This window comes from Hyaena hyaena, unplaced genomic scaffold, assembly GCF_003009895.1.
Source record: "Hyaena hyaena isolate Hyena2069 unplaced genomic scaffold, ASM300989v1 scaffold_111, whole genome shotgun sequence".
In the NCBI taxonomy this organism is placed as follows: Eukaryota; Metazoa; Chordata; class Mammalia; order Carnivora; family Hyaenidae; genus Hyaena; species Hyaena hyaena.
This window is the reverse complement of record NW_024080743.1, coordinates 1,777,707-1,790,691: the sequence shown is the minus strand read 5'-3', so window position 1 is coordinate 1,790,691 and position 12,985 is coordinate 1,777,707. Positions and strand designations below refer to the sequence as shown.

General features: G+C 41.1%; 1 protein-coding gene across 1 annotated transcript in view; it reads right to left on the bottom strand.

Annotated features, from left to right (window-relative positions):
* EPHX4 (epoxide hydrolase 4) overlaps nucleotides 1-12,010 on the bottom strand; it is a 34,101-nt gene extending 22,091 nt beyond the window's left edge. Inside the window, exons 1-2 of the mRNA XM_039236474.1 lie at nucleotides 11,780-12,010; nucleotides 9,423-9,508 (exon numbers count right to left, since the gene is read on the bottom strand). Of these exons, the coding sequence (XP_039092405.1) occupies nucleotides 9,423-9,508; nucleotides 11,780-12,010 (317 nt within the window). The remainder of the gene's footprint in view (nucleotides 1-9,422; nucleotides 9,509-11,779) is intronic.
* Between the last annotated feature and the right edge of the window lie 975 nt (nucleotides 12,011-12,985).

Below are 12,985 nucleotides of genomic sequence, written 5' to 3'. Positions count from 1 at the left end.
CTCCCCTGTCCACGCTGTCTCTCTCTCTCCTAGAAATAAATAAAACATTAAAAATAAATAAATAAATAAACATTAAAAAAGAATTTAAAAAAGTACTGCTTGTATAGAACTGTTGAGTCACTATATTGTACACTTGAAACTAATATAACACAGTATGTTAACTACACTGGAATGAAAATTAAAAGTGTAATAAAATGAAACAAAAAGTAAAAGAAAAAATACTTTATTGTTAAAAATGTGGTACCCATCATCTGAATTTTCAGTGAGTTGTAATCTTTTTGCTGGAGGGTCTTACCTCAATATTGATGGCTGCTGACTGACCAGGGTGGTGGTTGCTGAAGGTTCGGGTGGCTGCAGCAATTTCTTACAAGAAGACAGCAATAAAGTTTGACACATCAATTGACTCTTCCTTTCACAAATGATTTCTCTGTAGCATGGGATGCTGTTTGATAGCATTTTACCCACGGTAGAACTTCTTTCCAAATCGGAGTCTTCTCAAACCCTGCCTCTGCTTTATCAACTAAGTTGATGTAACCTTCTAAATCCTTTGTTGTCATTTCAACAATCTTCACAGCATCTTCACCAGGAACAGATTCCATCTCAAGAAAATACTGTCTTTGCTCATCCATAAGAAGCAATTCCTCACCCATGAAAGTTTGATCATGAGATTGCAGCCATTCAGGCACATGTTTAGGCTCCACTTCCCATTCTAGTGCTCTTGCTATTTCCATCACATCTGCTGTTACTTCCTCCACTGAAGTCCTGAGCTCCTCCAAGTCATCCATGAGGGTGGGAATCACCTTCTCCCACTCTAGCTCATGTTGACATTTTGACCTCTTTCCATGAATCATGAATGCTTTTAATGGCATCTAGAATGGGACTATTCCAGAAGGTTTTCAATGGACTTTGACCAGATCAATCAGAGGAATCACTATCTATGGCAACTATAGCCATATGAAATGTATTTCTTAAATAATAAGACCTTAAAGTCTAAATGACTTCTTGATCCATGGGAAGCACAATGGAATTTGTGTTAGTAGGCATGAAAACAACATTAATTTGGTTGGACATCTCCATCAGAGGTCCTGGGTGACCAGGTGCATTGTCAATGAGTAGTAATATTTTGAAAGAAATCTTTTTTTCTGAGCACTAGGTCTCAACAGTGGGTTTAAAATATTCAGTTAACTATGTTGTAAACAGATGTGCTGTCATCCAGGCTTTGTTATTACATTTATAGAAAACAGGCAGAGTGGATTTAACATAATTCTTAAGGGTTCTAGGATTTCCAGAACAATCAATGAGCATTGGCTTAAACTTCTCAAGTCACCAGCTGTGTTAGAAACAAGAGAGTCAGCCTGTCCTTTGAAGCTTTGAAGCCAGGCATTGACTTTTCCTCTCTAGCTAAGAAAGTCCTAGAAGTCATCTTCTTCCAATAGAAGGCTGCTTGTCTACATAGAAAATCTATTATTTATTATAGCCACATTCATGAATTATATGAGCTGCTTTACCTAGGGCTTTTCGGCTATGGAGATGGTTTCTGTCCTTAAACCTCATGAACCAAACTCTGCTAACTTCAAACTTTTCTTCTGCAGCTTCCTGACCTCTCTCACTCTTCATGGAATTGAAGAGAGTTAGGGCCTCGCTTTGGGTTAGACTTTGGCTGAAGGGAATGCTTTGGCTGGTTTGATCTTCCATCCAGAGACTGCTACAACTTTTTCCATACCAGAAATAAGGCTGTTTCACTTTCTTATCATTTGTGTGCTCAGTGGAGTAGCATCTTTAATTTCAAGAACTTTTTCATAGTATTCACAACTTGGCTAACTGGCACAAGTGGCCTAGCTTTTGGCCTAGTTTGGCTTTCAACATGCCTTCCTCACTAAGCTTAATCATTTCTGGCTTTTGATTTAAAGTGAGAGATGTGCAACTCTTCCCTTCACTGGAACACTTAGAGGCCTTTGTAGGGTTATTAATTGGCCTAATTTCAATGTTGTTGTGTCTCAGGGAAGAGAGAGATGCAAGGAGAAGGAGGAAGACGGGGGAATGGATTACTGGTGAAGTAGTCAGAACACACACAATGCATATCATCAAGTTCACCATCTCATAAAGGTGTGGTTTGTGGCACTTCCAAGACACTTACAGTAGCAACATCAGAGGTCACTGATCACCGAACACCATAACAAATATGATTATAATAATGAAAAAGTTTGAAATCTTGCAAGAATTACCAAAATGTGACACAGAGACACAAAGTGAGAAAATGCTGCTGAAAAAATGACCCCAACAGACTTGCATGCCACAGGGTTGCCACAAACATTTGTTTGTAAAAACCATCGTAGCTGTGAAGCACTATAAAACAAGGTACACCCATACTCATAACATGCAGGCCGAGCTCGTCATTCCTGCAGACAAAAACCTCTGAGGTTTGACGATTGCCCAATCTTCCAGCCTGATTACTTTATGGTCTTGTCATTTGCTAGATAATAGAAAGAGCTAGCATTTATATCATTCTCACTACACGCCAGGCACAATTCTAAGTGTTTCACATATAGTAATGTTGATCTTCAAAACAAAATTATGAAGTAGATACTATTATTATCTCCACATTAAAGCTAAAGAAACAAAAACACAGAGAGGTTAACTATCTTACCAAAGGTCACAGAATTAGCAAACAGCAGAGCCAGGATTCAAACCCTGGTAGTCTGGCCTGAGTCCATGGTGCACTGCCTTCCAGTGCTAAGGCACTTACAGTGAACAAATGCGGTGTTGCTTTTTGCTTTTGAGTTTGTTCACCAGATTTCCTTTGTCTGAAACAGCATCCTACTCCACCATTCCCCTACTCCACACAATCTCTACTCTTTCCCTTCACTGAATTCCTTATGCTGAGCATGTCCACTTCCAAGAGACTTCCCAGGCGTCCACTTTTACAGGCGGGTAGGGTGCCCCTTCTTACTCTCCCACTTGTACATACACTCGTCAGTGTACTGGACACGTGCGTTATAATGACCTGGGGGTGTCTGGTGCTGCCACTCAGTTGGGAGCTCCCTCAGCTGTCAGAATATTTAGTGTAGGTGCTCAGATGAATGAAAGCCCTGAATCTTGACAGTGCTAGAAGTACCAGCTGTTCAATAAAGCTTGAACCATGAGACAATGAATGACAATTAAAGTTCCCAAGTTCCATGGACACTGAAACTTATATTCAGTGTCCATGAAAATGTGCATTGTTTTAATGTCTGAAGTATCTGTGTCTTCATTTAGAATTCATTTAATTAGTTGGGGTGCCTGGGTGACTCAGTCAGTTGAGTATCTGACTTTGGCTCAGGTCATGACCTCAAGGATTGTGGGTTCAAGCCTCATGTTGGGCTTTGCCCTGACAGTGCCAAACCTGCTTCAGATTCTCTGTCTCTGTCTCTCTGTCCCTCCCCTGTTTACTCAAACTCTCAAAAATAAATATAAAAAAAAAGTTTTAAAAAATGTTTATTAATTTTGAGAAAGAGAACACAAGTAGGGGAAGGAGAGGTGCAGAGGATCCAAAGTGGGCTCTACGCTGACAGCAGAAAGCCTGATGCAGGGCTTGAACTCATGAACTGTGAGACCATGGTTGAACACTTAACCGACTGAGCCACCCAGAAGCTTCCCCAAAATTTATTTAATTAGATATTGCAAGGTAGAAATTTGAGTCAAAGTAATGTGTAGAATGCTGCAATATTTTACATTTAAAATTTCATTAGAGATTATGCAGACACAATACCTGCATATTTTGTTCTCTTATTAATAATTTAAATGTCTTACAAATAAATTCAACTATTGCTGTCATCCATGAGAGGAACCAAAGAACATCTCAAACATTTCTAAGAAATAGGGCAGCTGGTAGGGTACCTGCATGGCTCAATTGGTTAAGCCTCCAACTCTCAGTTTCACCTCAGGTCATGATCTCACAGTTCATGAGTTCAAGCCCCACATACATCCTGCTCTGTGCTGACAGTGTGGAGCCTGCTTGAGATTCTCTCTCTCCCTCTCTCTCTCTCTCTCTCTCTCTCTCTCTCACTCTCTCTCTCTTTCTTTCTGCCCCTATCCTGCTCTCTCTCTGTCTCTGCCCCTCTCCTGCTCTTTCTTTCTCTCTCAAAATAAATAAATAAACTTATTTAAAAAAAGAAGTAGGGCAGCTGCTATCTTAATAAATTGCAAAATTTTTAAATGTAATCTTCCCAGAATTCATAAATAAAGCACATTTGATTCACACTTTAAACTGAAAAAGAAATCACCCCAGTGATAGATTGATGGCATTTCATTCATATGATATAAAAAAAAACGACCCCCTTGACATAGAAATGAAACAGACTATAAAATCAGTAACTCCTAAAAATATTCTAAATAAAGAAAGCAAGCTATTTTCATCCACATTTTTTTTTTCTAGGACCTTTAGGTTATAGCAGAAGACACTTTTGAAAAAGCAGCCTCTTTCCTAGTGATTACCCTTGACATAAGAGGGCTCCTGGTTTACCAGGCTAGTCACATTTAGATGTAGAATATCTTCTTCCCCTTCACAACAGAAAAAAGGCCACAGTCATCAGCCTCTCTGCTCAGCTGTGTGTATGAGGAGCCCTCCCTTGCCTCAGCACTTGAGTAATGACGAATGCATTCCATACAGCTGGTGATGAAAACTCAAAGGAACTGCTTGCATCAGCTCCAAATATTTTTAAAAGCGATGCAAATTGAGATGGAGAGAGAGTGGGAGAAAAATCATCTTCTGACAATTTTATTTTGGGATAATTTAGCTAAAAGTCTCATAGATGTATCTGTTTGATATTTCCTTTAGCTTTTAAGAAAGAAAACCCAGAATTTTTATTGTTTCCATGCAACAATATTAAATGTCACCAATTCTCAATAACTATTCCTAGGTAATGATGATAAATACAGATAACATATTGCATTTGTATACTGCTTTTCTGTTTAAAATAATTTTGACACTCGTTGCTAATTTAGGATATTTTGTTTTCGTAATATCAAATATTCTGATCTACTCAATCTACAAATAAGCTTATAATTTCATTTAGGGAAAACTTGATTAATAGAGGAACAATATTTACACTTATTCTTAAATTAAAGTTTATTTACTTCAAGAGAGAGAGAAAGAGCAAGTGGGGGAGGGACAGAGAAAGAGGGAGAGAGAATCCCAAGCAGGGTCTACACTGTCAGCAAAGAGCCCCGTGTGGGGCTCAAACCCACGAACTGTGAGATCATGACCTGAGCTGAGATCAAGAGTTGGACATTTAACCAGTTGAGCCACCCAGGCACCCCTATTTACACTTATAATGTAAATTTACATTGGCTTGAAGTGTCAAAGTTTTTTGTTTGCTGTTTTTGGCTTTTAAAGAAGATAGAAATGTGGAGTGCCTAGGTGGCTTGTCAGTTAAGTGTCCAACTCTTGGTTTCAGCTCAGGTCATGATCTCATAGTTTTGTAGGGGTGAGCCCTGCATCAGACTCTTCACTGGCAGCTTGGAGCTTGTTTGGGATTTTCTCTTTCTTTTTCTCTCCCTGCCCCTCTCATACACTGTCTCTGTCTCTCTCAAATAAATAAATAAATAAACTTAAAAAATATAAAGAAGATGAAATGTCAGAGAAGGGGCTCTGGGAAAAAGGGAAGGGAAAGCCAAGAGAGACACCTGAAGTGGTTTAATCAAAACAGCTTTGTCCTGACCTCTAAATCTGACTTTTTCCTGAATGGGGTACCTGAATGGAATTGACTAGATTCCTAACAGGTAATAGTGGTAATTTTATTGGGAGGAAAGACAAAGTAAGACTCAACATAGATGTATTGTTTTAGGGTATGATATAGTCAGATAGAGGTGTCTGATTTCCAGTAATGTCCTTGTAGTTGCTTTAGGACTTTCCCTGAACAAAGGGGTAGCTTTCAGATTAACAGCTGGCAAAGTTCAGTGACTTCAATATGGTCTATTTGAGTAACTGAGTTATCAGGAGTTCATTGTTGTTGTTTTTAAATCTCCTAGAGTAACACATCCAAGACTTGACTTTACTGGGGCAAGTGGGACTGGTGTCCAGGGGTCAGTGCTGGGCCTCTCCTAGGCTGTCCCATTCACTGAAGATTAGAGAACATGTACAAGAATCACCAGGCATTTCTATTTTGAAAAAGGACTCTTAGGAAGAGTAAATAATGGAACAATACTATGAAATATGCACAAAAATGTATCATTCTTCAGATATGACAGAGAGCATCTACTGTCCTATGTTGAAAGGGCATCACTGCTATTTGCTGTTTCTTTGAAACAATTACCAAGTGGTTCAACAAGTTTTAGGTTTATTTTTATCTTCATGGTAGACTGTTCCACATGTAAAGAAGTGAAGTTCCAGGAGAGAAAAGAACATGGACAAGTAGTGGGATTGGTGTGAGGTAGAGAGACAAAATAGCTTTTAAATCTTTTGTCTCTAAAAAGTTACATATCAACCCCTAATCCAACAGATCATGGATTTTATTTAGAATGATGATCCAAAATGTTAAAGTGAGGTGTTCTAACATTGTTAGCTAACTTTTTAACATCCTCGTGAATGTTTCTTTAAAGTGTGAAATTTGAAGGATGAAAATCAGTGTATATTATCAGATGAGTATCATTTCTATATACTAAGAACAAGTAGAGGTCAGCTTTGAAGTTCAAAAACGAGGTGTGCCTTAGGTTTAAATGAGATGATGTACACAAAACACTTAGAAGAATGCCTGGCACACAGTAAATGGTCAGTAAATGTTAACTATCACCATCATCATCATCACCAGATTCAGGAAATTGTCTTTTTACAGGCCTGGGACAATGGCCTGTCCCCAGATTTCTTCATTACTATCACTTTTCTAAAGAATTTAAATCCAAGTTCACTAACACAGTGTAATAATGATTTCAGAAGTAGAATTTAGTGACTCATCACTTACATATAATACCCAGTGCTCATCCCAACAAGCGTCCTCCTTAAAGCCCATCACCTATTTAGCCCTTCCCCCATCCCACACCTCTCCGGCAACCCTCAGTTCTCTGTATTTAAGAGTCTCTTATGGTTTGCCTCCCTCCCTTCTGTTACTCTTATTTTCCTTTCCTTCCTTTATGTTCATCTGTTGTGTTTCTGAAATTCCATGTATGAGTCAAATCATATGATATTCATCTTTCCCTGACTTATTTCACTTAGCATAACACACTCTAGCTCCATCCACATTGTTGCAAGTGGCAAGATTTCATTTGTTTTGATTGCAGAGTAATATTCCATTGCTTTACTATCACTCTTAAACCTAGAATTCCACTATCACATATTCTTCACCTTCTTTGAAGTTTTAAAGATTTTGAAAAAAAAAATTTAAAAAGGGAGGGCGCCTGAGTGGCTCAGTTGGTTAAGCATCTGGCTTCGGCCCAGGTCACGATCTTGTGGTTCACAAGTTTGAGTTCTGTGTCGGGCTCAGTGCTGACAGCTCAGAGCCTGGAGCCTGCTTGAGATTCTGTGTCCCCCTCTCTCACTACACCTCCCCTGCTCTCTCTGTCTCTCAAAAATAAACATTAAGAAAATATTAAAGACTTTGTATCATCCAAAGTCTGGATTCAAAATGCAGCTAGCTCTCAAAGAGGTATGATGTCAATGAACTTTAGTTAATACTTTATCAGTGTAAGGGACTTTATTAATAAATGCATGGAGGACATTAGTGCTGGCACATGGATCTCCTCACTGAGTGAATGGGAATGAAGAAAAGGAAATATTTATTGAGTATTCTCTGGGGCTATGTAAAAGGCTTTCTGCAAGCCTCTCTTTATCTTCACAACAACTCTGTGAGATTATTGCAGATGATCATGCAGGATCCTGCAGCAAGTAAGTGATTAAGCCAGAATTCACCGCCCATGTTACTTTCTGCATATTTGACTAAGGCTCCAAACTTCCATCTTCTTGTGAGCCAATCATTTCAAGCACTCCACTAAACGAGTCCACATACATATGCTTGAATTGCACTGGGCTGTTTACCACCTAATTAAGTTGTCTCCAGATGGAAGAACAGATAAAAGTTTAACATGTAAACGACTTATGTTTATTCATGCAGGCAAATGCAAGGAGAGAAAAATCTTTGTGAAGGGAATATCTCAGAAAAAGACATCTATAGGCTTTTTGCTCTGGAAAAATGATGAGGTAAATGGGGTTTTGCCATCCTCCATTCTTTTCTTCAATGCCTAATACTTCCTAGTGTGCTGACATTCTCAATGTATTTATTAATATAATCTGTTTCACTGATAAAGTATGAGCTAAAGCATATTAGGGGAAGACCTCTTTCAGAACTGGGTGCATTTTTAATCAGGACTTTGGATAACACAAAGTCCTTAAAACTGTGAAAAGGTGCAGAATATGTAATGGTGAAATTCTAGGTGTTAAGAGTGATAATAAGGGAGAAATTTGGAGACAGGGCATTGTCCCAGACCTTAAAAAGACACTACATATTCTGTCTTTCCGTCAGCTCAGAGAATATGATGATTTTTCATCCATTTCTTATAGTTTGTGAACTGTCTCAAGATCATAGCTCTGTGTTATCAAAAATCCAGTTTTCTTTTTACCACCATATGCAGCATCTTTTAAAAAGATATTCATTTTTTAAGAAATGTTTATTTATTTTTGAGAGAGAGAAAGAAGAAAGCAGAGAGAGAGAGAATCCGAAACAGACTCCATATAGTCAGAGCAGAGCCTGATGCAGGGCTGGAACCCATGAGCCGTGAGATCATGACCCGAACTGAAACCAAGAGTCAGATGCTTAACCAACTGACCCACCTAGGCACCCCAAGATATCCTGTTTTTAAAAGTTTAATCATATGTTGTTTTCATCTGTCCTCAGGTTCAAAGGAGAAAAGAACATTTTCTCCTAGGTAACTAACAACTATGTATTTTTGGTTATAGGTTTTTTTTCCTAATGTGAAATATTCAGGTCCTTCATTTGTCCTGCATTCATATGAGCCTGTTGCTGCATGCTGGGGAAATAGTTCATTCTCAAATTCCATGAGCCTTCTTCTCTCTCTCCACCTTTCTCTCACCCCAGGCTTCACCCAAAGCTTCCAGGCACTCTATGCCTTTGGTTTCTTTCAAATCTCCTTTTCCTACCCAATGTTGTATTTTGCTGGCAGTAAATACTATAAAAACTGTTCTGTAGCTAGTTCATAAATTTTAAACACTAAACCATACTGATTTAAATTCTCAAAAAAAAAAAATAGGCTGGTACCATGAATGTTCCTTTAGAATAGAAGAATAGAAGGAAAATCATTCCTGTGATTCAGGAACATTAAGGAAGGATAACTGGGTCAGTAGGCATAAAGTCTATGAAAAGTCATAACAAGAAAATGATACTGTGATAAGACAAGTCCTTAAGGAACAAGAAAAAGTTGGTTGGTAAGTTTACCAGAATTCTGGAAATCCATGAAGCAGCAGCATAAGTGGTTTGCCTCTTTCACCAGCAGCAACATAATGAAATCTTAACCCCGAATCCTGCAGTAGAAAATAGAGGGCATGGAATTTTAGTGATATCTTGAATTGATTGTCAAAGTAAGTGCATTTAGTATTTCCATTTCATTAAAGAAAAAACTTGGCATTATTTTTAATATCAAGAAATAAATATTATTAAATTTCAAAAAGAAAACAATCCCATGATTTATCAATAGCGTAGAGTTACTTTTCTAAACGTTGCCCTTTGCAGTACCTTCCATCTTCCTTTCTTGTTCTACTTACAAGGTCAATTTATATGTTATAAGCTTTTGGATCAATGTCACAATTTGTGACTTTCATCTTACTGATGTGTCACATTCCATCTCATTCAAATTCTGTAGGACATGTAAATAATTCTGATCTGAATTTATATTCCTGCCATGTTTACCTCCTAGTCATGTACTTTTCTCAGCTTGCCCGTCAAGAGCTGTGCCATCAGTTATATAATTCACACCTCCTTTCCTTATTTTTAGTTCTCTTCTTCCCACATTATTATTTTAAGTTGAGTGTTGTATGTACTGTTCCCCTGGCTTCCTGCTCCTCATGTCATGTCAATGTATTTCCAACAGCAGAATGCTCTGAATGCTCAAGACTTTTCTCTGCACACAGGAGACAAGACTGCCCAAGGAAAATGAAAAGCATAGGGGTGAGACAAGGATGTAGCAAATAGAAGGCAAACTGAAAAGAGGAAAATGGAGAAAAAACAAGAAAGGAAAACAAAAACTCAGAAAGAAGTGAAGAAAGAAACCTAGAACCCAAAGCTGAGCACAGAGACTGGGTTTTATATCAGGTAACCCAAGCAAGGGGGTTTCCAGATGTGAAAAAAATCTTAAAAGGTTATTTAATTCAACCCCATCATTTTGACAGGTTAGGAAACTGAAGCTCAAAGATACTAACATGAGTCATAAAGGTGTTTGGGAGCAGGGCTGTGACCAGAACCCGTTTTCTTCTAGCTGGCAGGACAATATTCTTTCTCCTCCATGGTTCTGTTTCTGGGCCAACTCTTGAGAGTGACCAGGGTCAGAGGAAAAGCATTATGAGGAATTCCAGATGATTCTTTCTCACTGCTTTTCTTCCTCAGGTTGGACCAAGATAACAAACCTGACTTTGCCCTCATTTGCAGAATGCCTTTCTAGAATTTCAGTGACTTCTGTTATTGGTGATGAATCATGGCTACTTGATTGGATTTAGTGAACAGATACTTTATTGCACTTACTATGTACTAGGCACTGTTCTGAGGTTTTATTTGTTGTTTTTTAAAGTTTTTTTTCCCCCCAAATATTAATTCCTTTCATTCTCATATCAACCGTAGGCTGAATAAGGCTAAGAAAAATGTGCCCTTGGTCTTTTGAACTCTAGCTGCTGGACACTCTAGCTCCTAATAGGAATCCTCCACTTGGTGACATAATATCCCCTCATGTGAGTCTAGTTTTGAAAGTCCTGTGAGTCAGACTGCAGGGTGCCTCATGAAGGGCCATATCTCTTCACCACCTGGAGCCTCAGGAAATGGAATGTCCGTGGGCTGCCAGGAGGTTTGGGACAAGCACAAACAGCTCCAGTCTGAATGCATGATTGACATTTACTTTTTATTCCATTCCTTTGGCCTCTGACTTCATAAGTCTGCTTCCTTGCCCACAAACATACACCATTTATTTAATGTTTCATGATGGTTAGGTCATCTGCGAATGCTCCATTCCGCTACTCTGAATAAAGTCCTATTTCCAATGACTTACTCTATTTACTCTTTCAATCTCTAAAATTTGGGCAAGGACAGCCTCATGAGGCAGTAGGGCGCCTAGGAACAATCCCCTACAGCTGATCTGAGCTCTAAAGGGCAAAAAGGTGACAAGAGACAGCCTTCCCTTACAGGGAGCAGAATTATACTGGGTTGTTGTGGTGGAGCAGGAGGGGATAGTAATATATATAGGACCCTGATGAGAGACCCTCCACATAACCTATTCTCAGTTTCTCTCTCTGTCTCTCTCGGTCTCTCTCTGTCTCTGTCTCTGTCTCTCTGTCTCTCTCTGTCTCTCTCTCTCACACACACACACACACACACACACACACACACACACACACAGGTCCGACCCCTCACCCGCCACACCTCGCCCCGCTTGCTTCCCCTTGGCATCCTCCCTGTCCCCGCCGCGCGCTCTGGCGAGACCCAGGAACACTAAGGGGACGCTGGGCGTCATGGAAGGAGCAGCCCCGCGCGCTCTGCTCTCACGGCGGTCACGTTCCCTCCCGATACCGCCGGGCCGCGCCGGCCTTCACCTTGATCCGCACGTAGCAGTGGGTACCCAAAGAGGGGTCGTTCAAACACGCGGGAGGGTGTTCCCGGGCGACCCTCCGGAAGGTCTGCGCCGGTCCCTTGCCGATGCTCCACAAAAGTTTGAGCAGGTAGATGGAGGCGCAGAGTCCGCAGTAGCAGTAGACCAGGGACCAGAAGAGCAGGGACCGGATCGTGACCGTCAGGCGGAGCAGGCAGTCCCGCAGCCTCGCCATCGGGCGGGGCCGGCGGCAGGGCCCGCTGGCCTTCCGAGGCGCGGGAGCTGCGGCGCACACTCGGGCTGCGGAGCGAGACAGCCGGCGCGGCGGCGCGCCAGGCCCGCCAGCCGGTCGTCGGGAGCCGGCTCCGCGCGCGCCTCCCCGCGGGGCCCCCGGGCGGCTGCGCTCGGCCGGCGTCCCGTGGCCCGGCCGCGGGCTCCCGCGCTCACCGTGCGCGCTCGGGCCCGCTGCGCCCTGCCCGGGAGCACGCGGGGCAGACCCCCTGCCCCGAGGGTTCCGCCCGGGACTGGGCGAGGGCGGAGACCGGCCTTCCTCCGCAGAGTGAGACCCCGGTTCTAAATGGCCAAACTGTGGGGGAAAATGAAGGTGAGACTTTCCCAAATCATTCTCGGAACCGCAGAAGGAAGCTCCGCTTCTTACTTTGGCCGGTGTTCAAGTCCTCGCATTACCTGGTTAACTGTTGGAGTTTTATTAGGCCTTTTCTGGATCATAGAATTGTAGGGGCGCGCGGACAAGAGAGGCAGTGAACGATTTTCATACTAGATGACAGACGTTACTACTTTCTTCATTCCTAAGACTGTTCTGAAGGTGTTGCTATTCTCCAACGAGGTTGAGAGTGGTTATGAGCCCAGCTAGGCCTCTCTGGTTCCAAAGGCTCGCCTCTGGAAACCCCTGGTCTGTTTTCTCTCCCTGTACGTTTTCCTTTGTAAAACTGATACAAATGGAATCATGAAATATGTAACTTTTTGTCTTTAGCTTCTTGTAGTCAGCGAAATGCATCTGAGGTACAACTATGCGGTTACATATATTGTTTCTTGTTTATCGCTTGCTAATGTTTCAGTGAGTGGATGTGCCATGCTGTTTATCCATTCCCCACTTAAAGGACATTTGAGTTTTTTCCAGTTTTGTGGTTACGAATAAAGCCACTGTAAACACTCGTGTGAAGTTTTTTGGGTGAACTTAAGTTTTGGG